General features: G+C 53.7%; 1 protein-coding gene across 4 annotated transcripts in view; it reads right to left on the reverse strand.

Moving 5' to 3' along the window:
- Positions 1–23967, reverse strand: part of SPTBN4 (spectrin beta, non-erythrocytic 4) — a 78330-nt gene that overhangs the window by 30607 nt on the left and 23756 nt on the right. For 3 of the 4 annotated variants that reach the window (XR_009615438.3, XM_060651153.3, XM_060651154.3), the window contains 12 exons: positions 23011–23126; positions 20712–20824; positions 20428–20615; positions 20236–20353; positions 19805–19963; positions 18869–19171; positions 17749–17899; positions 13270–14227; positions 12187–12324; positions 8632–9382; positions 6988–7190; positions 2829–2919 (listed from right to left, as the gene is read on the reverse strand). Coding sequence is in view for 2 of the 4 variants with exons in the window: in XM_060651153.3 (XP_060507136.2) it covers positions 2829–2919; positions 6988–7190; positions 8632–9382; positions 12187–12324; positions 13270–14227; positions 17749–17899; positions 18869–19171; positions 19805–19963; positions 20236–20353; positions 20428–20615; positions 20712–20824; positions 23011–23126 (3289 nt within the window). In the remaining 2 variants the exon portion in view is untranslated. Of the gene's footprint in view, positions 1–1359; positions 1592–2828; positions 2920–6987; positions 7191–8631; positions 9383–12186; positions 12325–13269; positions 14228–17748; positions 17900–18868; positions 19172–19804; positions 19964–20235; positions 20354–20427; positions 20616–20711; positions 20825–23010; positions 23127–23967 lie in introns of those variants that run through there. The other variant, XM_060651155.2, reaches the window with a different exon arrangement.

Genomic DNA, 23967 nt, shown 5'->3' on the forward strand with positions numbered 1-23967 from the left:
TCCACATTCAGCCCTGGGACTCCAAGACCACAGTTCTCCTAAACCATGACTAGTTGCAGCCCCTAGCCAAAGCCAAACTCTCAAAAGTAAGCAACAGGGCTGCCTTCTCTGGCTCCGTGAATGAGCCTACCCCAAAATATAGTCCCAGACTCCTCAACAGGATTGGATAGAAGCTTCCTAAGCCAACCCCCTTCCCAAACTAAAGCCAGTTCTACTCGCCCCCCCCCCCCCCCCGCCCAACCAAGACCAGTCATCTAAAATGCAAGCACAGAATAGAACCCCCTCAGCAGGTGGACCAATCACAAGGCTGCTTTCTGAGCGACACCCCCCCCCAAATAAGACTTATCCCCCAAGCCGGAATCTCCCTACCCACTCATGGCCAAACCTGGCACCTGGAACATTTTGCTCCTCCCCCATTTTCTCCCCCCTCCCCCAGTCACAAGATCCTCCTCTTCCCTCCTGGAAGAAAAAAAAAAAAAAAAAAAAACAGACTCTAGCTGGTCTGAGAGGCAAATGCACAATTGCAGTCATAGCCAAGGACAAATCCTGAGCCGGCCAAACCCCACCCTGTGTCCCCTGAGCATGTGCTCCCTAGGGGTCCTGGTCAGCTTCAGACTCCGTCATACACACACACTAGAGCCAAGTCAAATGCTGAACCCCCCAACTCAATTCACAGGTTTCCAACACACAGGGAAGAGTTTGCCAATGGCAGGCACAGCTCCCAGGGAAGGCAAAGCCCCTAAAGGAGATGGTACTTCGTCATCAAGGTAAAGTCCCCCGAAAGTGACTGACCCCCATCACAGAGCGCAAAGCTAGAGTCCCAAACAACCAAGGAAATGGCCCTCAAAATCAGAGCCCCCGAACCCAGAACAAATCCAAGACCCTCATCGTCCAAAGCCGACCCTCGCAAAAGTGATTTGCTGCCATCAATCATCTAAGGCTAATACAGATCGCGCAAGAACCAAGGAAGAAACCTCTCAAAAGGCTGAGAACCCCCAGCCCCAGGGCAAACGTCAAATCCCCCATTACCCAGAGGAGAGCTCCCTAGAGAGGATGAGACCTCCTTAAGCCCCAGAGCAAATCCAGACTACCTCCGGAGTAGCCTTAGAAGTCCCCCCTCTTTCGCTTCCCTCCCTGGGGACCCGGCCCCTCAGTCCCGCCCGCACCAGCACCGCGGACAGCTCCCAGCATCCCTGCCCCTCCCCAGGGCTGGGGTCCCTGCGCGGGTCCGACCCGCCCCCGCGCCGCCCGCGCCCCTCCCTCCCGAGGCCTCGGCAGGCGAGCACGCGCCCAAGCCCCCTCCCCCGAACGCCTCGGCGGGGACGCGCGTCAGCCCCCTCCCCTGGGCGCCCCGGGGACCTGAAGTGGCGGCGGCGTTGGCGGAGGAGCGTTCCTGCGGCGGGCGGGCTCTCGCCCCTCCACTGCGACGGCGGTGGCAGCGGTGGTGACGGCTGAGACTCTAGCGGATGCGCGCCCCCGCTCCCGCCCCCGCGCCGCGGCAGCGCGCCCGCCCGCGCGCGCCCCCTGCCTGCCTCCGTGCCCGCCTCCTTGCCGGGCCTCAGTTGGGGGGTGGAGGAGGATTCACCACCTCTCTAAAGCTTGGGGGGTGAGGGGAGGGTTCTGCGCCATCTCAGATTATTGCTAGCTACTTGGTCCAGAACAATCTCACAAGAGGGAGGAGGAGTTCCTGGACCTAATCGAATGGCTGGAGGGGGGACCTGGGGCCTGGGCTACCTCCGCCATGTGAAGTATGGGGTGGGGGTGGGGTGGGCTCTTGAACCATCTCGAATGAGAAAGCACTCAGATTCCTGGCTATCTCAGAAATACAGATAGAGGATATGGGAGGAGTCCTGGAACATCTCTTATAAGATGTTCTGCCAGAAGGACTTATAAGATAGACTGCCAGAATAATCTCCATTGGGAAGGAGGAGGACAGGGGGTTCCTAGACCCATCTCTAGTGGGCTTGTGTCCCAGACCCATCTCTAATGAGCTTGAGTTATGTGGGGGTGGGAGGTATGGAGGCCCTTGTCCATTTCATATGTGGGGACAACAATCTCCCATGGGGTTCACCACGGAGGGTGTCAAACCATCTTTAATAGGAGGAATTGGGAAATAGTTCCTGAACCATCCTTGTTTGGGAGGAACTTGGGTACTGGATCATTAAGGAGCAGGGGGCAATGATCCTGGGTAGATGGCTGCGACCAGGATCATCTCTGGGGTTAGGAAAATGTTTACCCGGCCATCTCTAATGTGGTCTAGAACAGTTTCTATGGAACGCAGGGGAAGGAAGGGGAGATAGCATGTCTCCTGAACCGTCTCTAATGGGGAAGGAGACCTGGACCATCTCTGATTTGGGGAGATCCTTACAGATGTGTAGATCATCTCTAAAGGAATAGAGCTTGATTGCTGGACACTCTTAAAGGGGTTAAGGCTTGTTTTTGACTGAAGTTGCGCTCTGGGCCTCTGGTCTACCCAAGCCTGCTCCTGACCCTGCGTCTTCCACCACTCTCCCCAGCAAGGCGCTTCTCACAAATCTCCCGAGAGAAAGGTGAGATCACCGCGCGTCCCCGCGGGACCCGTAGGCGCGAACGCGCGCCGTTGCCAGGGGCGCCCAGGGCCCCTCCCTCCTTCTCCACGGGAAAGGAGGCGGGAGCCGCGGAGCTTGCGCACTGAGGCTGGAATCCGTGCGCCTCCTGGCGGCTCCAAGTGAACGTCGCTCCGCGACCCACTTAGACGGGGCGTCCCCGCCCCCATGGCGCCTCAAGCCCAGGAACACTTCCCTCCCTAGGAAAGAAGTCACTGTGCCCAGCACAGCTGGAGTTCCTACCTCATGGCAGTCTCGGAGGAAGTGCTGCAGCCCAAGTTGGTCGTGTAGCTTCTGCATCCATTGCTGCGCCCGTAGTTGGTTTTCTTGGCTCCTGGGGATGGGGAGAGAGGGGCTGGGGCATGCCTAGGTCGGGGGGGGGGGGGGTGAGCAGGGGGGACACTGGCTGTAGGGCTGTGAGGGCATCAGGCTTGGCAGGGCTAGGAACCCGGAGCATATGTAAGAGCAAGGAAGAGGAGAGAGTAAGGCAGGGATGGGGGGAGAGGCAAAGAAACGTCAATGAGGGCAGAACCAGGGACGAACTGGAGAGGGGCAGAGGGAGAGTGAGAGAGCAAGAGAGAGAGAGACAGAGAGAGAGAGGGACGGAGATAGACATCTGGAAAGAAATACAGATACTTATAAAGAAAGAGGGACAGAGAGACAGACACAAGCCCAGAGAGAGAGAGAGAGAGAGAGAGAGAGAGATAAGAGACCTGCAGACAGAGTAAGAGATACAGAGAGATAGCAACTTAGAGATCAAGAGACACCTAGAGAGCAAGAGATTAGGAGGGGAACACAGATTCAGGGAGAGAGAGAGAGAGAGAGGTGCAGAGGCCTACAGAGAGAGATAAACACAGACACAAGACTAGAAACAGACCTTAAGAGGAAGTGATTGACAGATACCCACAGATAAAGAGAAAGAAACCCAAGAAGAGAAAAAAATAAGGAAAGACAAGTAAAGAAAGGCAGCAGGGAAGTGCCAGAGAGGCAGAGAGACCAACAGCAGTAGACAAGGAGAGGGAGAGAAGGAGGCAAAGGGAGTGAAAGTGACAGAGTCGGGGCAGGGACAACCGGGAAAGGCAGAGAAGTGGCAAGCCGATAGCAGTAAAAGACACAGCTGGCCAGAAAGGAGGGTGCAACAGAGTTGGAGACAGGGAAGAGAGTGGGGCATGGGAAGAGAGGGTGGGCAGGTACACTGGCAAGCAGGGCCAGACTTTTGGCCTGGGTGAACTGGCAGGGCTGGACCCAAGCCCCACCACCCCGGAGCCAGCCAGGACCACAGCCCCAGGCAGCCTGGCCTCCTGCCCACAGTACAAATGCCCAAGAGTCCCGGTGGAGGGGGACTGGGGACATCCCGTTTTCCTTTGCCTTAAACAAGCTGCTCCTACCTCAGGGCCTTGGCATTGGCTGTTCCCTCTGCCCAGAACCCTCTTCCCCTCAACATCTACTTAAATACCACCTTCTTAGCAAGGCCCTTCTTGATCACCCTCCAACACGTTCTGGCTTTCTTCTTTAATGTTCTCTCTCCAACTTAGCACTATCTAATACACTGTATATGTTACATATACATATGACATCTCCCCCACTAGAATGTCATTCCGTGAGAGCAGGAATTTTTGTCTGTTTTGGTCACAGATGTATCCTCAATGCCTAGAAAAAGAGCCTGGCACACCTTAGGTGCTTGATATATATTTCTTGAATGAATGAATGAATGAATGAATGCATGAATGAATGAAGGCAGAGAGAAAGAGAGATGACAAAAACAAAGGTAAAGTGTATGAAAAAGAGAGGGAGGCAGAAGAGAATAAAGAGTCAGAGAGATGGAGATGCAGGTAGAGAAAAACAGGGAGAGACACAGAAGGAAACAGAGACACAGAGATATACAGATAGATGGAGGCAAGGAGGCAAAGAGGCAAAGCTTGTGAGAGAAAACTACAGGGAACCCGGCTCAGAGCTGGACAGAGGAACCAGACAAGGCAGAGACAAACAAGCCAAGTACTGATTCCCTCCTGCCCGGGGCTCAGCTCGAGAGCCAGAAAATGGGGAATGCCTCTGAAACTGAACTGAAATAATCCCTCCAGGTCTTCACCAGCCAACTTGCCTAGCATCAGTTCTAGGAACAAGGAAAATCCCTCCTTTCTGGGAGGGAGGGAGAGAAAACAGCAGGGTTCACATCCTTCGTATCACGGCTGGGTCACATCCTGGCTGTGACCTTAGGCAAGTCCATTCCCCTAACCAAGCCTCTCAAGTGCAACGTGCAGATCATGAGAACACTTCACACACAGGACTGGGCCAGGTTCCAGGTGATGCGAGGCACATGGAGGGACTAAACGACTCACCCTGAATCTCACAGGTTGAGGGGTAGAGCAGGGGCTAGCATCTGACCCTGTCTGATGTCAGGGCCTCAGCCCACAGCTCTGCACTGGTTCTGTCCCCCTTATGGGTGTGGAAAGCCCTCCCCCCAAACCCCAGCAAATGGATGTTTTAGAATAACTTCCACAGGGTGGAAAACCTGTCCCTAGGCAACTGTCAGTGACCCAGGGGTGAGGGAGGCAGGGATTAGAGCTGTCTCAGTTCCTACTGTGTTTCCCAGCCTCACCCAGCACAAGCAGACATCACCCTGGGGCTCCCACAACCCCCTGCATTTCTCCCATCCCAGTCTCGACCATTCTGGGCCATCCTTGTAAGAAAGCATGTGAGCTCTGTGAGGGCAGGAGTCATGTGCTATCCTGGTCACGGCTGCACGCCCAGCATTGCCCCACGCAGGGCCTGAAACAGAGTATAGACTCGGTACCTGAGTCCACTGAATACATGATAGAATGAATGGAGCGATTAATGACAGAAAAGGAAGGAAGGAAGAGGGAATCAGAGAATGAGCAGTCCACCAGGATCCTCCTCTTTGTTCTGCAGAGCCTGGCATACAGCAGGTACTCAAGAAGTGTGGGGTAAAGGAAGGGTGGGTCCAGGCCTGGTGCTGGGAGCAGTAGATCATGAGTTTATACCTTCAGGACCAGAACCCCCATGAAAGTTTCCTTGACAAAATTCCAGCCTTGGGGCACCTTGGTGGTTCAGTCGGTTAAGCATCTGACTTTGGCTCAGGTCAGCATCTCTCGGTTGGTGAGTTCAAGCCCCACGTTGGGCTCTGTGCTGACAGCTCAGAGCCTGGAGCCTGCAGTCTGCTTCTGATTCTGTGTCTCCCTCTCTCTCTGCCCCTCCCCCACTCACGCTCTGTTTCTTTCTCTCTCTCTCAAAAATAAAAATTTTTTAATTTAAAAAAAAAAAGAAAAAGAAAATTCCAGCATTGTCCCAGATGAATTTAGGGGAAAAGGACACCTGAGCCCCAGACAGAGGAAGGTCTGGGGTCTCTGGGCTGTGGATGGTGGTGGAGGCACCAGGCATGCTTTCCATCAGATGGAAAGACAGAAGGAGCAGCGCTGGGCCCCTGTGGCTCACCACAAGGGACAGAAACAGTGATGATGATAAAGTCAGCCTAGAGGAGCCCCTATAAAGGACTCTACTTGAGGGCTGCAATTTGGGGGGCGGGTACTGTTTTGTTCCGGGACTAGGATAGTGCCTGGCACACAGTAGATATCAGTAAATGTCTTTGCTTAATTAGTACAAAGACAGACAAGAGACCGAGCGGTGGTGACAGACAGATGGTGATAGAAGAGACTGATAATGTGCAACAGCAGCAGGAAAGACACACACACACACACACACACACACACACACACACACACACCATGTGTGCTTCCTAGGAAACTAGGCAGTTGGGGCCAGAGGGAAGTGCTCACTCACAATATCCGACAACCAGCATGGCAGGGGACACCGTCCCATCTAGAGAGCTAGAACAGAACACGGCTCTGGCCTTTAGCTGCTAGATCGGGGCACCAGAAGGGCAGGGCAGATGCAGGGCATCCAGGAAAAGAAGTTAACACGTTAACAACCAGTTCAGCTACCTCAGGCTGAGGGCAGGCTTGACAGAGCAACTTCATTATATATCCTTGTGTATCTTTTGGGTTTCTGAGCATGAGTTACCTTTCCGCAAAGTATCAACTTAAAGCAAATTTAAAACGGTATGGAATTAAATAAAAATCCGAGAGGGGAAGAGAAGCAGAAATGATGTAAAGCAGAGGAGCCCTGACCTCTTGATCTCTCCCCTGTGCCGAGACCACACCCGCTATGCCCAAACCACACCCCCTGTGCCGAGACCACACCCCCTGTACTGAGACAACACCCCCCGCCTAGACCACGCCCACTATGCCCAAACCACACCCCCTGTACTGAGACAACACCCCCGCCTTGACCACGCCCACTACGCCCAAACCACACCCCCGTGCCGAGACCACACCCCCTACGCCCAGACCACACCCCCTGTGCCTCTGGGGTCCGAGGGACCTACTTCTCCAGCAGCCGGGTCACAGCCTCCTGGGCCTGCTCTCCGTAGGCGTTGCCCTGCCTCAACAGGCCCTCGGCAGCCTGCACCGCCACCTGCATCTTTTGCTGGTTCAGCTCCATCGTGGTGAGAAAATCCCGGTGCCTTTTCAGTGCCTCCTCCACTGACTCCACCGTGCCCGGGAGCTCCAGACCCGACAGTGCCACCTCCTGGGAATGAGGAGGAGGGGTGGTGCTCAGGTCCGCCCTGCTCCATTCCGTCCTGGACCTGGGAGAGGCTTGCCACCTCGCTCCTCCCCCTTGCTCACTGTGCTCTAGCATCCAACAGGCCAGGCATGATCCCACCTCAGGGCCTTTGCCCATGCTAGTCCCTCTGCCTGGCTGGTCCCTCCTTTCAGATATGCCCATAGTGGGCTCCTTAACTTTCTTTAGGTCTCTGGCCATCTGCCAAAAACACCACCCTGCACCCCAGTTATATCCCTTTACCCTGCTTTATTATCTTTCACAGCATTACCTGACATGATATTATATATATCGTGTGTGTGTATACATATATATATGTGTATATATATATATATGTATACACACATAAATATATATTTGCATTTACTTGTTTTTCATCTTCTCCCTCCCCACACACACTAGAAGGCCAGCTGCACGAGGGTGGGATTTTGTGTTTTGTTTCCTAATGTGTGCTCAGTCCCAGAATAGTACCTGGCACAAAGGAGGCACTCAGTAAATACTTGGTTAACTGATGAAGCCTGAACTGGGTGCTGTGTGACTTCAAGGAAGTTCTTTCCCTCTCTGGGATTATTTTTCTAACTGGTAAGACGGGTGGGTTAGAAAGGTTCTCTTAAGGCCACCTCACCTCCCATATTCAGTATCCTCAGAATTCCAGGGGCTCCCCGTCTGTCCCCCCAGTTAACCCTCAAACTGGGTCAGCTTTCACTAGATGACCAGCACTGGTGGTCACCCTTTCTAAAATCTCCAAAGCTTGGTACCTACTCTTGGGCAATCTGAAAACAGGATGTTCTGTCTTGTCCAAATGCTCAAACTTGGTTCCCACATCCCAGAATGATCTCCCAATGGATGCGCTCTTCCCAGATAACCATGGCACTTCATCTCTCAAACCATAAACAGTTACCCTCTCCGTAAGGAATGCACGTTGCCATTCCCAATAAGAAGATTATCTGCTAATTTGGGCACCCACAAGCACATAATCCACAATCAATTGCTGATCCAGATAACCTCTCAGCCTGAATTACCTGTTTGCATAATCTTTATCCTCCCTCATCCACCCCAAGATCTTTGAACCCCATTAACCATCATCAATTAACCTCACCTTCTTATTTCCTTCCAGACAATCCACAAACGCAGGAAGCCAGTGCAGTGTATATCCAAGTGCATTACTGACTTGGGATAGTGCACACACTGTTAGCCACCTTAGATAAAACACTAATCCTCAAATCCTGTTACACACCTGCCCACACGTGTTCACACTGGATGAGCCACAAACCCGCGATCCCAAACACCCTCCCCGCTCCCACTGACCTCGGACAAGCCACGAACGCAGCGGTCCCTGCAAAAACTCCCTCCATACATTTTCCCCCGTGGCCACAATCCCCCACCGCGTGAACACTGAAGCGGCCACCTGGTTGCGCAGCACCGCCCGAGCCTGGCGTAGGTCGCGCAGAAAGAGCTGGTAGACGTGTGCCTGCACCAGGGCCTCCCTGCGCGCCTCCCACAAGCCGAGCAGCTTGTGCCAGCCGAGTTCCAGGTGCGGCAGCCACTCGTCGAGTGCCAAGCCCGGGCCCAGCTCGGCGCCGTCGGCCGCCAGCAGCGCCTCGCTGGCCGCCACGATGCGGGCATAGTCTTCCTCGCGCTGGTCCACCTCCTCCTTGAGCGCGGCGTGGCGAGCCAGCAGCGCATCGGCCTCTTCCAGGCTGCCGGGCAGGGGGCCCTCGACACCGCCCGCCGCCTCCTGGGCGCGCACCAGCCAGTCCAAGAAAGCGTCCAGGTCGTGCAGGAAGCGCTGCAGGCGCCCGGCCGCGGCCACGGCCTCGCCACAGGCCTGAGCCGCGCTGGCCAGCGCGCCCCACTCGGCGCCCAGTTCTTCCGCACCCTGGTGCAGCCGCGCAGCCTGAGCCGGGAAGCGCACGGCCAGCAGGGCCGCCTCCTCCTGGAGGGCCGCCTGGCGGGGCTCCAGAGCTTGGAGAGCCGCCTCCAGGCCGCTGAGACGCCACTGCAGGGCGCCGCCCGCTCGGGGCGCGCTCTCCACGGCCCTCCGCTTCTCGCGCACCTGGGCGCGCACTTCGGCCACCTCCAGCACGTGGTTCTCCACCAGCAGCACTGCGCTCACCTCCTCTTTGCGCTGTTCCACCAGCTCCACGATGCGGTTCCACCTGCGGGGGGGTTGGTGGGGGGAAGGAGGGCGGCTTGAGGAGGACAGGGACTCCTCCTGGGCCTGGAGGGCCCAACGACCTGGGATAGAACGCAGCCACTGTGTGACTTTGGAAAGTCACTTTATCTCGCTGGGCCCCAGTTTCTGCTGGTGTAAAATAAAACCCTACAAGGCACACTTGCTTAGAGCAGCTGTTCTCAAAATGTAAGCTGAGCGAGGTCAAAAGTATCTTTGTAATAACGCTAAGACTAAGACGCTATTTGCCCTCTCCCTATTCTCTCCCTGGTGTCCAGGGAACTTTCCAGAGGCTGTGTGAGAAAAGGCAGAACGCAGAAGCAGATCCGAGAATTCAGCTGCCTTCCCTTCAGCCGGACATCAAAGAGATGTGGGGCGCCTGAGTGGCTCAGTTGGTTAAGCCTCCAACTCTTGATTTTGGCTCAGGTCATGATCTCCCGGTTGGTGAGTTCAAGCCCAGCATGGGGCTCCATGCTGACAGTGTGGAGCCTGCTTGGGATTCCCTCTCTCTCCCTCTCCCTCTGCCCCTCCCCCAGTTTTGTGCTCTCTTTCTCTCAAAATAAATAAACTTAAAAAATGTTTTTCATAAAAGACTGGCAAAAACACAAAACAATGCCACTCACTACATTTTTTGTTATGAAAAGCCGTTATTTTTCATAAAATATATGAGTATGCTGGTTACATTAACATAATGGGTTTATTATTATTTTATTTTTTTTAAGTTTGTTTATTTATTTTGAGAGACAGCGAGTGGAGGAGGGGCAGAGAGAGAGGGGGGGAGAGAGAGAATCCCAAGCAGGCTCTGCACTGTCAGCACAGAGCCCAATGCGGGGCTTGAACTCACAAGTTTCGAGATTATAACCTGATGTGAAATCAAGAGTTGGATGCTTAACTTGACTGAGCCACCCAGGCGCCCCTATTATTGTTATTTTAAAACAACTTAATATCTTTACATTTCCCAGTATTAATTCCCAACATAGTAAATATTGATACATATAACTCACGAAAACAAGCTCTTTGGGGCCCCAAACAGTTTTTAGGAGAGTAAAGGGATTCTGATCCCACAGTGTAAGAAGTGTAAGAATACTATGTTGCATCCAGCAAATAGAAACCGGGTACATTCCACAAGCCAAGTGCTGAGGATCAAATGATGTACAGGCAAATCTGTTCTATATCAAAATAAATTAATGGGAAAAAATACGGATTTCTTTGGGCCCTCAAGCAAGTGATGACACTTCACTGGGCCTGTGCTGACAGCTCAGAGCCTGGAGCCTGCTTCAGATTCTGTGTCTCCCTTCTTCTCTCAGCCCCTCCCCCACTCACACTCTGTCTTTCTCTCTCTCTCTCAAAAATAAATAAACATTAAAAACATTTAAAATCACCTCCAGCCCCCAGTTGTGTTCTACCAGGTCACTTGAACTCTCTAAATATCTTGCTCATTTACTTGTTTATTTGTTCACTGTCTCTCTGTCCCCTCTAGAATGGACATGCCACAGAGCAGAGATTAGGACTCTGAAATCAGAAGGACCCAAGTTCAAGATCTGCTTTGGCCAGATTCATCATGTGACCTTGGGCAAATCATTTCCCGATGCTCCTCAGCTTCCTCATCTGGAAAATGGGAATAATAATGTCCATTTCACTGAGCGTCTAATGATATCTTGTGGCTAAAGCACTTGGCATATAACCTTATGAAGCACCGTCAATCTTTGTTGTTGTCCTTTGAGACCTTGATGCTTTGAGAGTGTCAAGGCTACCTCTGTAGGTTATCACTGGTTATTGGAATCTTACAGCACAGCAGTTAAGAATACCGTCTTTGAGGGGCTCCTGAGGGGGCTCAGTTGGGTGAGCGACCGACTCCTGTTTTCCGCTCAGGTCATGATTTCATGGTACATTTCTCAGCCCTGCATCGGGCTCCATGCTAGGACAGTATGGAGTCTGCTTGGGATTCTTTCTCTCTCTCCCTCTCTCTCTCTGCCCCTACCATGTGTGCGCACTCTCTCTCTCTCTCAACAATAAATAAAAGAAAAAAAAAAAAAGAGTTTAGCTTTGAGTCAGACAGACTCAACATGAAATCCTGGCTTGACCCCCCCCCCCACTTTGCTGTGTGACTTTGGGCCGGTGTCTTCGCATCTCTGGAGCCCCAGTTTCCTCTTCTCTAACATGGAGCAATTTATGCCCCAAAGGGTTGCTGAAAAGACTAATAAAAGATGCTCAAGAGCCCCAGATCCAGATTCAGACAGCATTAGGTTTGACCTCCTACTTACTGTACCGGGTAATCAATCATATTAAGGATTCCGCCTCCCCGAATCTGTCTTCATCTATGAACCCTACCCACATTGGAAAAACAGCTGGTAGTGTTCAAGGGGGAAAGATATTAATTTGTTACCATTTTTAGTAAAAGGCAAAAGATTTATACGATCTGAAGACAAACCAGAGTATCCATTTTTAAAGAGTTCTGAATTCTGGAAACTTTACTATGGAAACTGGGATATTAAAAGATAAAACAAGGCATATAAAGTGCTTAGAAAAATTCCTGGCAGATAGTAGATCCTCAGTAAATCATATCTGTACAAGCCAATTAATAATCCACTAAAATATACTGTATCCTCATTTTACCATATCCTCACTAGCACTGGGTATTACCATTTTCCTCCAAGATTTTGCTGACTTCCTAGGTGGGCACGATCACCTCAGGGTGTCAATATTGCACATCCTCGACTCGCAACAGTTGAGTGAATGAGGAAAAGAATGAAGGAAAAGAACTGGCCTGAGGCGCCAGGCCCCGCCTACCTGCTGTTGAGGTGGTCCTGGCAGGAGCGCACCTCATCTGAACTGGGATGGCCTCCTTCCACCAGCTCCTGAACCGTGTGGTTCACATCCAGGACACGGCCCATCAGACTGTTCATCTCCTGGTCCAGGCTCTCAAATCTGTAGAAGGAGGAGGGTCGTGCTCAAGCAGGCCTGGACCCTGGGGACCTGCCCACGTCTTGGCCTTCTCCTGGATTTCCTTCTAATTGTTATCCTCTTAGGACCCTGTGCCAGCTCCTCCTCCTTCTACCGGTCCCTTAAGTGTTACATTTCTCAGGGGCACCTGAGTGGCTCAGTCGGATAGGCGTCTGATTCTCGGTTTCGGCTCACATGGTTTTTGTGCCTCTCTGGGTTCCCAGCCACCATTCTCAACCCCTCCAACATACCCTCTACATGGCAGCCAGGAAGATCTTTTTAAAGCTGGGCACAGTCCTCCCTTTTTTAAAACAATGCCCCAAGCTGTGGCTTGGGTAATTGTGGGCACAGTAAGGGCAGGGACCAGGCCTGGGTCTCAGCTATGCCCAGCACAAGACGGAGAACAGAGCAAGAGCTCAATAAGTTCCAGCTGAATGAATGAGTAGGTGAACAAAAGGGCTCATCCACTAATTTCACAATTCATTACTAAGTCAGCCAACAGACCGATGTATGTAACGTGTCACAGCGGTTAAATGCTATGAAGAAATGTAAAACAGGGTGATGGAAGAGAAAGTGACAGGGTCAGAGCCACTTCATTAGCTAGGGAGGTGACATTCGTGCAGGAACCGCGGCAGTCCCAGGGGAGGGGCCAGGTTTCGGTGTCTTGAGAAGTTTTAATTTCCTGCCAAGTGAGTATAAGTCCCATAATGATAGCAAACGCCCCTGAAATGCTCCCTGTACCAGGTATTTGCTCAGTGTTCTATTAAGTATTTACTCATTACTCGTCACCTGTGAGGTGGGGACTATTATCATTCCCATTTCACTGGAACCCCTGGTCGCAGCTGAGAGAAAATGGGAACTGTTGATGCACGAAGGCGAGGCTGTGTGCGTGAGAAAGGGGACCTGGAAGTCCCAGGAAGGCGCGCTCACCGGTGCTGCACCACCTCGACGTCGTCGAGCGAATCGGGCACACGCATGGCCAGCAGCCATTGCTCCTTCTCACCGATCCACAGCTCGCACGCGTGCACTTCGCCAAACATGCGGTAGACCGCCAGGGCGTCTCGCAGCCACTGGCGCCGCAGCGCAGCCACCTCGGTCACCTCGGCGAACAACTGCTCCGCCTCCACCACGCGCACCTGCAGGGCCACCACCAGTGGCCCGGCGCCGCTGGCGCCCCCCAGTGTCGCCAACTGACGCCGCAGGCCGCCCACGGGCCCGCGATGCGCCTCCACCTCCCCGGTGAGCGCGCGGTGCTGGCGGGCCAGGCGGCGGCTGGACGCCTCGTCGTGGCCGAAGTCGCCCGCGGCTGCTAGGCGGTACGCGTCGCGAAGCCAGTCGAGGAGCCCGTCGAGGTCGGCGCCGAACTGGTGCAGCGCCCGCGCCTCCTGCAGCCGCCGCTCGCGCCGCGCCGCCGCCTCTTCCAGCCGCTGCCAGCGCCGCCGCGCGCTCGCCGCGCGCTCCGCCAGGCCCGCCAGGTGCACCGTCTCGGCGCCCGCGCCCACGGCGCCGCCGGCCGCAGCCAGCTCCTCGCCGCGCCGCAGGGCCTGCTGCAGCAGCGCCCGCCGCCCGCCCAGCTCGCCCTGCAGGATCTTGTGCTGCGCCAGGAGGCGCGCAGTGCTGGACAGGTCGTGCGCGCCGCCAGCCGCGCCCCCCGCGCCCGCCGCGCCCGCCGCGCCGCCGCCGCCGCCGCCGCCCGCCGCCTCTAGGAGGCGCTCCTTGTCTCGGGCCCAGCTCTCCGCCTCCTCCAGCTCCTGCAGCAGCGCCCACAGGCTCCGCGAGGCCTCCAGCTCCGCGCGCCGCCGCGCCGCCTGCTCCTGCAGCTCCGCCAGACAGCCGTGCACGTGGTTCACGCGGTTGCAGATGACCTGCGGGTCGCAGGGCTGGTAGCCTGGGCCAGGAGAAGGGGAGGATACCGGGTTGGGCACGGGCCAGGGGGCGCCCAAGGAAGGGAGGTACAGGCTACCTGCCCTGTCTGTCCTTTGCTAGGTAGGCATCATCAGGTGCCAGGTTGTGCGTCCCCTCCTCCAGGCAGCCTTCCCTGACATGCTGTCTGGGGCAGGAACCTTCTCTGGCTCCCCCAGGCTTCTCTTATCCCAGCCCTGCACCTCTGCCTGTGCCCCATGGGCACCATCCCTGCCTGCCCTGACCCCTCTGGCATGTCACTGCCTGTTCTGTCTCCCCCACTGGGCTGAGAGGCCCATGAAGGCAGGGTCTAGGGCTGTCTCCGTCACACTGTGTCCTCACCATTGCCTAGCACGGGGTGGAGCCCAGAGCAGTAACCTAATGAAAATGGCGACTTATTGACTGAATGATGTATAGAAACTAAGATTCAGAGAATCCTAGTATCTGTAAACTGTGTTTCCTTCAGAACTGGACCAAATGAAACGTCTCTATTTTTTTTAATTAAAAAAAAAAATTTTAATGTTCATTTATTTTTGAGAGAGAGAGAGAGAGAGAGAGTGAGTAGGGGAGGGGCAGAGAGAGAGAGGGAGTCACAGATCCAAAGCAGACTCCAGGGTCTGAGCTGTCAGCACAGAGCCTGACTTGGGGCTCAAACTCACGAACTGCGAGATCATGACCTGAACAAAGTCGGGCGCTTAACCGACTGAGCCACCCAGGCGCCCCACTATTTTTTTAAATTTTATTTTAAGTAATCTCTACACCCAACCTGGGGCTCAAACTTACACCCCTGAGATCAAGAATCTCATGCCCTATCCACTGAGCCAGCTAGGCACCCAGATGTGTCTCTATCCTTAAGCCATTTTCTGGGTTCCCTCTCTCATCCTCTGTTGCCTTATCTCTTAACTTCAATGATGACCTGAACTCCCATGTTTCTTCAAATACTTCACCTTCCTCCTAGACTTCTGGTTTGTGACAAGAGAACTGTGAAATTAACTTAATGGCTGGCTGCCAATGTTGCTTTAATGGAATAGAATAGAATGACTAGAAAATATCAGGATGCAACTTGCGGGGTAAGGGGAAGTATTGTTTCATACAGTGTGTGTGTGTGTGTGTGTGTGTGTGTGGACTGTGGGTCAGGAGGTAAACATATTTCTTACTGGGTCAAAACACTGCAAGAGACACTGCCCTAGATGGGATACACCATTTCTGGAATTCTGGACATTCACTGAAATTGACCCAAATACCAAGGCATCCACCTGAATAATCAACAACAATAGGCATCCGTGTATCCAGACCTGACTCTGGCACAATGCCACCGTGGGGCAGTATCCTTACGAGCCCCATCTTACAGATGAAGAAACTGAGGCTCAGGGAAGGAAGCCACTTGCCCAGGATCAGCTAAGAAGTGGCAGATCAGGAGGCCACACTCTGGACCACTTATCAGGCATTGCTCCCTCCTGTCACCATGACAACACACATTAGCCTCTTTGCTGTTTTTGTGGTGCTGTCGGCCGCCACCAGGCACCAAGATCTCACAAGGAGAAGACAGAAGGAGCCTTCTGGGACAAACCTTCACAAGAAGGAGAGGGTCTCAATGAGCCTGTCCTGGGGTTTGGATGTGGGTAAGAGGGGCTGAGCCAGGGTGGGCATGTCCCACTGGGGCTTGGAAGGAGACTTCAACATTTGACCCAGCCCATAAGGATGAGAACCGCCCCCCTCCCCCTGCCCCAACACACACACCATCTTGCAAGCCAGATAGGCCTTGCCTTTTCTACTGATGCTTCCGGATTCCAAAGGGCTGTGGCTCCAGACACAGGAGTGAGACAGGCCAGCCCTAAACCCTCTGAGCTCTGCGGTTCTGGGCCTTAGTTTCCTCATCAGCAAGAAAGCAAAAAAGCAGCCTTGTCAGCACTCACAGCTAGAGACACAGTTTCTCAGGACGCCAACTTCAGACAAGGTCACTCTGCGACCATGGTGGAATGGGATGGAAACAAGACCATTCCATAATCACGTCTGAGCACACACAAAAAAGAGGTCACTGGGAAAGCCACAGAAACCATCATCCAGCCCCTTCATCCAGCTAAGATGAATGACCGCTACCAACTCCTGTTCCTCCCACTACCTGGATAAAAATGATTAAGATGGGCGATCACCTAATTACTCCCACCTCCAGTGTCCAATCCGCAGCAAAAGACACTGCATAAATCATCCCCAAATCACCTAACACAAGCCCACATCCTATCACAAGCCCCTTCCTAACACCCTCCTACTGAGAAGCTCCATGGTTCTCCAGCGTGTGTGCAAAAAGCCAACAGACCCAGCTTGGTTTGACAACAGGGGGATTCCTGGTGGTCTGTGGCTGGAAGGTATTGACATCAGTAAAATGAGAACCTTTATTAGAGCCAGTCTTGGTTTTTCCTATCAGCATCCATGCCCCCGATGCTGGTAATGGCTTTCCACCCTCCTCTTCTTCCTCCATTCCTGTCTTTGGAAAGAGCCAACCCTAGTCTTGGCCATGGGTTGGGCATGTCACATAGATGTGGCCAGTTAGCTCAGTGCAGAGCCTGGGGTCACAATGCTTGGCTAAGTAGAGGGCATGGAACCCACAGTGGGCTAAAGAAAGCTTTCCTGGAATCTTTTGTCAGAAATATTGGGAGAAAGGGGCTTGTCTCCTGTTGGGTCCGCTAAGCTGCTAGGATGTAAACATGGGGCTGAATGACCCCAGATTTACACCACAAGGGAAGGAGCTGCCCGGTAGTGACACAAACATAGAGACTACAGTCAGAGAGATACAGTCTTAAAAGCATCATCAGACAATCCCTGGATCCAGCCATACCTGAAGCCAAACATGCCTTTTCCTGGACATTTTAGTTACACTGGCCAAGATACTCCCCTTTTCTCCTTAAGCTAACTGAGTTGAGTTTCTATCATTTGCTGCCGAACAGGCCCTGACTATACATTACCTCACACGGTTTTTCATGGTATTCACTGAGATTTGGCTGTGAGGGGCTTAGCATAAAACAAGTATTCAATAGGGCCACCTGGGTGGCTCGGTTGTTAAACGTCTTTCTTCATCTCAGGTCATGATCTCACAGTTCGTGAGTTCGAGCCCCGTGTCGGGCTATGTGCTCATAGCTCAGAGCCTGGAGCCTGCTTCAGATTCTGTGTCTCCCTCTCTCTCTATCCCTCCCCTGCTAGTGCTCTGTCTCTGTCTCTCTCTCTCTCTCAAAAATAAAATAAACATTAAAAAAAAAAAAACCACAAGTGCTCAATAAATGTGAACTATTACTGCAGAATCTCAAAGCAGGAAGAAATCATGTGGTCTAACCTCCACCCAAGGCAGTAATTTCCCCCATGATATTCCCTGATGGAGGGTGAGCCTATTTTGTGCTTGGATGCCTCCAAAGACAAGGAGTTCACTCCTTCCTTCTGTCTCTTAGGGGTCATTCTGCTTCCATTAGCACCAGCCCTGGAAGTCTCCACCCCAATCCCCAACCCCAGACTCACCCTGCAGCTGAGAGAAACGCAGGGCAGCAGCGTTGAGCGCCTCCACTCGCTCACTCTGGGCCGCGATGTCCCCCTCCAGCAGTCCATGCTTCTGCAACAGGTCCTCCGCCTCCACCAGGTGCTGCCCACATTCCCGGGACAGCAGCTGAGCCTAGAAGACGGGGCAGCCCTGAGCACCTTTTAGGCATTGGCCTCAGGCAGGCCCCACCCCACATTGTCAGGCCCACTCTTGTGCTCCTCCACCCCATCCCTTGAACTCGGATCTCTATCTCAATCTCCTGGTCTCCGTCAACATCTCCCGCTGGCTCTCCCTGACTCCCTGTGTCTGTCCCCACATCCCTGTGCTCTGTCTCTGTCACGGGCGCCACCCTCTCTCTGCTCTCTGCCTCCATCTCTCTCTCTGCCTCTGTCTTTCCTGTTTCCATCTCTCTCTGCTTCCTTCCTTCTTATCTCCATCTCTCCCTGTACCTGTATCTCCAGCCTGTCTCTCTCTTTCCCAAAAGGATTCCTTCTCTTATGTGTCTCTCTGTGGCCGCTTAGATTTCCATTGCCACCCTCGTGCCTGCTTCTCTAGTTTGATGATCTCTCTCTGATTTCCCCTTCCCTCTCTCAAACTGTCACCATCTTCCTCTGGCTTAATCTCTCTATCTGTCCCTAGCTCCCTCTGGCTCTGTATCTCTGTGGCTTTTTTTTTTTTTTCTTTCTTCTCTTTTTTTTTTTTTTTTACATGTTTTTTAAATTTTATTTTTGAGAGAGAGACAGAGTGCAAGCAGCGGAGGGGCAGAGAGAGAGGGACACAGAATCTGAAGCAGGCTCCAGGCTCAGTGCAGGGCCCGACGCGGGGCTCGAACCCACGGAGCGCGAGATCACGACCTGAGCCGCGGTCAGACGCCCAACCGACCAAGCCACTCAGGAGCCCCTCCTCTGTCTCTTCCTTGATCTTCCTTTTTCTGCCTCTCTCGGCGTCTTTCTGTCTCTTTCTCTTTGTCTCTCATTCTCTTCCTCTTCCTGTCTCTCTCTCCGTCCCTCTCCGGCTCCCTGACAACCCGTTCGGTGTCTGTAGCCCTCCCTGCCCTCCCCGCACACCATGCCCACCCTTGACCCCCAGGGCCGGCCCCACCTGCATCTCCTCCATCCAGTCCACCATGTACACCATCTCCTGGAAGATCTTCTGCAGGGCCAGGTTCTGCTCGAGCCGCGTCCGCCGGGCACCTACCAGCCCGGTCAGCAGGGCCCACTGGCGCAGGACGCTGTCACGCTGGGCCGCCACGCGCCGGGCGTCGTAGTAACCTTCTGCCGCCAGGGCCTGGGCCAGCTCGGCCACGCCCTGCACCCGCTCTTCATAGGCTGCAATGTCCGCCTCGATGGCCTCGTGTTTCTTCATGGCTGCCTCCACCGCCGGCAGCTCATACCCGAAGTTGTCCTGGGGCAGGGCAGGCCACAGATGCTCACCTGTTTCCTTTGCTATCCACCTGTTACCTTGGCCCTGCTCCGCCATCCCCAGTAACCCTGGAGACCAGCCCCACCTTCCTGTTGCCCCGGAGACCAGCCCCACTTTCTTCTGTTACCCTGGAGACCGGCTCCACACGGCTCCATTACATATCTAGCCTTAAACTTGTCACCCAGGAAACAGTCACCATCCTCCCGTTGCCCTAGAGACGGGGGACCAGGCCTACCCTACCCTCTTACTTAGGAGACCAATTCTATCCTCCTGAGTTACCCCGGACACCAGCTACAACCTCCTTTGTCATTTAAGAGTCTAATTAAATACTCTCCCTATTTCTGATGAGCCTAATTTTGTCCTCTCTAGTTCCCCAGGGAGACCAACCTCACTCTCCTGTTACCTTGGAGATCAGGCCCGCCCCCCTCCCCCACCGCTCACTTAGGAGGCCAGTTCTCCCTTCCCACCCTCATTTGCCACCTAGGAGATTAATCCAACACTTCTCTGTCACTCAGGAGACCGAGTCTCCCTCTCTGGTCCCAGGGCCACCAGCCCAGCATGCCTCCCTGCCCCCACCCCCACCTTTCACCCAGAGCCAAGTCCTGCACCCTGTACCTGGGAGACCAGGCGCTGGTTCTCATTCAGCCAGCTCTCCCTCATGGCCACCTTGTGGTCAAACCTCTGGGCCAAAAGTTCCAGCTTCTCCTGCCGGATCAGCTCAGCTCGCAGGGCGGCCTCCCGTTCGTGCTCTGCCTTCTCCAGCTGGCCCCATGCCTGGGGAGACGGGAGGAGGCCAGTCAGACCCCAACAACGCCCCACAATTCAATGGCCCTGGCTTCTCTGTCTGAGGTGGCTCCTAGCATTTACAGCACCTTTATGTAAACTGGAAAAAGATACTGCTCCTTCGTGACACTTTCCTGCTGGAAAACTGTCAGAATGAATATCCAGTCCAGGACGTCTACAGTGTAAATGGCTCCCTTGAGCAGTGCACAACCTATACGAAGCCACGGAGTAACCCTGCCGCTCCTCCACATGCTCGACCTCACCTTGTCGATATCCCAGATGCCACAGCCCTCCCGAGGCACAAAGAGGCGACGATTACAGGCACGCAGTTTGCTCTGGATGCTGAAGAGCAGCACCTCCAGGTTCCCCTTCTCCTGAAACCTGAAGGGGCTCGGGCTCAGGACCCCCACCTCCAGACCTCCACTTGCCGCCCTCCCTCCTGAGCTGGGCCTCACTTGACTGGCTTCTCCAGTGTGCAATAGGCCGTGAAAGCCTGAAGCTGCTGTTGCACCCCACTCAAAGAGTTGGCAAACTTCTGATTGCTGATGAGGCCCACGGTGCGATGGATCCAGGCCAGGAGCTCGGCCGCCAGCTCCTCATAGCGCTCGATGATCTTCCCCACCTCCAACACCTGGTCCAGGACCTGACCCAGCAAAGGAAGGTGGGGTCAGACTCGTCCCGGATGTGCCCCCAGGTGGTTCCCAAGCTCCCACCCACCCCATCCCTTGGATCCCCAAACCTTCCCGATCCGCTTCCCCTCCACAGCCAGAGCCTTCATCTTGGAGAAATAGTGGTAGAAAGAGACCACGTAGGTGATGATGGACTTCTCATCTGGAGCCTCCATGTTCACATCTGGGAGTAAAGGAGAGCAGGGGAGAGCAGGACAGTGAGGGTGGAGGGAGGGAGAGCCCACTCTTTCTAGCTGTGTGGCCTTGGGCAAGACAAGTAGCCTCTGCGCCTCAATTTTGGTATCTGCCAAATGGGGATCTACCTCATGAGATTAAATAGTACCTGACACCTACAAACCACCGGAGAAATTATCCATAATTACTTCTTGAACACACCATTCTACCTTCCACCTCAGGGCCTTTGCACATGCTGTTTTCGCTAGGTAGAACAATGTTCCCTCTTCTATATGCCTACCTCCCACTCATCCTTCAGGGCTCCACTCAGCTTACACTTCCTCAGATAAGCCTCCCTGTTCGCCCTGTGTAGAGTCGGTCACCCCTGTTACTCTTCCTCATGGCATCTTATCATTGCCTCCTGGAACTTATCATCTGCAATTAAATATTCATTTATGCAATCATGTCCTTATCTTGAGTTTGAGTTCCATGATGACAAAGGCTATGCCTGTCTTTTTTCCCATTGTTCTGGTCATGCCCAGCGCACAGTAGGAGCTCAATAAATATTTACGAAGTGTATTTATTTATTTATTTTATAAGTAAATAAATTTATGTTATGTATGTATTTATTTATGAGGGCAGAGATCAAGGGTGTGGGCTTTGGAGGAAACGTGTGCTTAAATCCCTGTTCAACCACTTACTCACTGCATGTCCTTAGGAAACAGACCTAACTTCTCTTCGCCTCAGTTTCCCCCATTGCAAGGCTGAGGATTAGCACAGTGCCTGCCAAAAAGGAGCACTGTAAGTTTTAGAAAGAATAGTCTGGCACAGAGGAGAAACTCAGTAAATTCCAATTATCGTTTTGATGTGCCCACTGAATGCACAATATTACACTTAGCTCTTACTCCACCAACTCATGGTTGGTGGAACAGATATCCACTAAACACCTACCATGTGCCAGACACAGAATATAGGTATCAGAAGTCCCATGTAGGGGCGCCTGGGTAGCTCGGTTGGTTAAGCGTCAGACCCTTGGTTTCAGCTCAGGTCATGATCTCACAGTTCGTGGGTTCAAGCCCCGCGTCGGGTTCTGCGCTGACAGCATGGAGCCTGCTTAGGATTCTCTCTCTCTGCCCCTCCCCCCGGCCCCCCAAGAAGTCCCACGTACTGGTTTTCAGTGTGACACTGGGCAAGTGACTTCACATCTCTGAGACTTCATTCCTATCACTTTAAAACAGGACGGATAAGGGGGCATCTGGGTGGCTCAGTCGGTTAAGCGTCCGACTTCAGCTCAGGTCATGACCTTGTGGTGTGTGGGTTTGAGCCCCTCGTCAGGCTCTGTGTCTCCCTCTCTCTCGGCCCCACCCCCACTCGTGCTCTGTCTCTCTCAAAAATAAATACATATTGGGGCGCCTGGGTGGCGCAGTCGGTTAAGCGTCCGACTTCAGCCAGGTCACGATCTCGCGTCCGTGAGTTCGAGCCCCGCGTCAGGCTCTGGGCTGATGGCTCGGAGCCTGGAGCCTGTTTCCGATTCTGTGTCTCCCTCTCTCTCTGCCCCTCCCCCATTCATGCTCTGTCTCTCTCTGTCCCAACAATAAATAAAAAACGTTGAAAAAAAAAAAATTTTTAAAAAAAATAAATACATATTAAAAACATTTAAAACAGGATGGATAAGTTCTATCCATCCAGGTCAGTGTGAGGGTAAAAGCGGGAAGTTCTGCTAAAATTCCCAGCCATGTGCTTGGCACAGAGCAGACTCTCAGAGAGAGGGAACAGCTGTTATTCTAGAGATTGGTGGGTCGGTGTTGGCATGGTCTGGGATTAGGATTGAGGCTGAAGTCAGGGGATAATGTTGGGGGTGGGGTTGGCTCTGGAGCTGGGACCGGAGTTAGGGAGGGAGAGGGGGTTGGGCTTGGGGGAGCTGACTGGGCTTGGGGTTGGGAAGGGGACGGGGTCAAGTTGGAGGCAGGAATGGAGACAAGTCTGGGGCTGGAGACAGAGATGCGAAAGGAAGGGACTGGAAGATGGGGGCAAAGGGGATTAGAGGTGAAGAAGGGGAGGGGCTGGGTGGGAGCCAGGACTTAGAAGGACTCGGGTTTGGGACGGTGTTGCAGTAGGATGGAGAGGAGTTTGGGCTGGCATTGGGGTCGGGGGTCCCCCCAGGAGGAAGTCCCGCTGGGGTTGTGGGGGGCTCACCCTCAGGGTCCAGCAGACGTGTCAGCCCCAGGTGCTGCTCTGCCGTGCGGAAGGCTCTCTGCAGGTTGTAGTTGGCATTGGACTTGGTGAGTTTGCTGAAGTCCACGAGATCGGGCCTAGGCAGGGGCACAGAGCGGGCAGGCAGCAGGCAGGCTCCAGAGCCAGGGGGCGAGCAGGCAGAAAGACCTCCCGGCCTGAGCCCCACCCAAAGCCAGGGGCAGGAGGGGCACCGCCTCCCGAGGGGAAAGCTGTGTATGCTGGTGCACGTCTGTGCACTTATCTGTGGCCGTGAGTACTGCGTGCGAATGAGTGGGACCGACTTGGCAATGCACACATCTACTTGGGTGCTTTGCTAAACAGTATTACGTAGCAGTTAGAAGTGTGAGGTCTACAGCCAGCCCACGCAGCTCAAACCCCAGCTCGGCCATTTCCTGGCTGGCTGTCACTCTGGGTAAGCTATTTTGTCTCTCTGTGCCTCAATTTTTTCATCTGCAAAATGGATGATAATAGCATCTGCCTCACAGGCTCACTGACTATTAAATGACTTACTGGAAAGCTCTTAGAACAATGCCGGGTATACAGAAAGCACTTAGTAAATGTTACCGTTGTTAGTATGACATGGGTACAGCTGGTGGGTTTCTCACTGTGTGGGGGGGACGGGTCTCCCTAAGTGTATGGGTGTGTATGTGACAGGCAGGGCTTGTGAACGAACATGTGTCCACAGCAGAAAAGGCTGGGTTCCACTCCGACCACACCAGAGCAAGTCCCTCCCAGGCTCCGGGCCTCAGTTTCCCTCATCTGTCATATGGACAGTCACGATGTGGGTTCAACTTGTCTGGATGCCCACCTTTCAGCCAATTCAGCGCCAGGCCCTGGGGTGTGAAATGTGGGTGCACAGGGAGCCGGAAGGGGGGCTCTGCGGCTTGCCTTGAGGAAGGACCACCATGCACACACCAG

This window comes from Panthera onca, chromosome E2 (genome assembly GCF_046562875.1).
Source record: "Panthera onca isolate mPanOnc1 chromosome E2, mPanOnc1 haplotype 2, whole genome shotgun sequence".
Lineage (NCBI taxonomy): Eukaryota > Metazoa > Chordata > Mammalia > Carnivora > Felidae > Panthera > Panthera onca.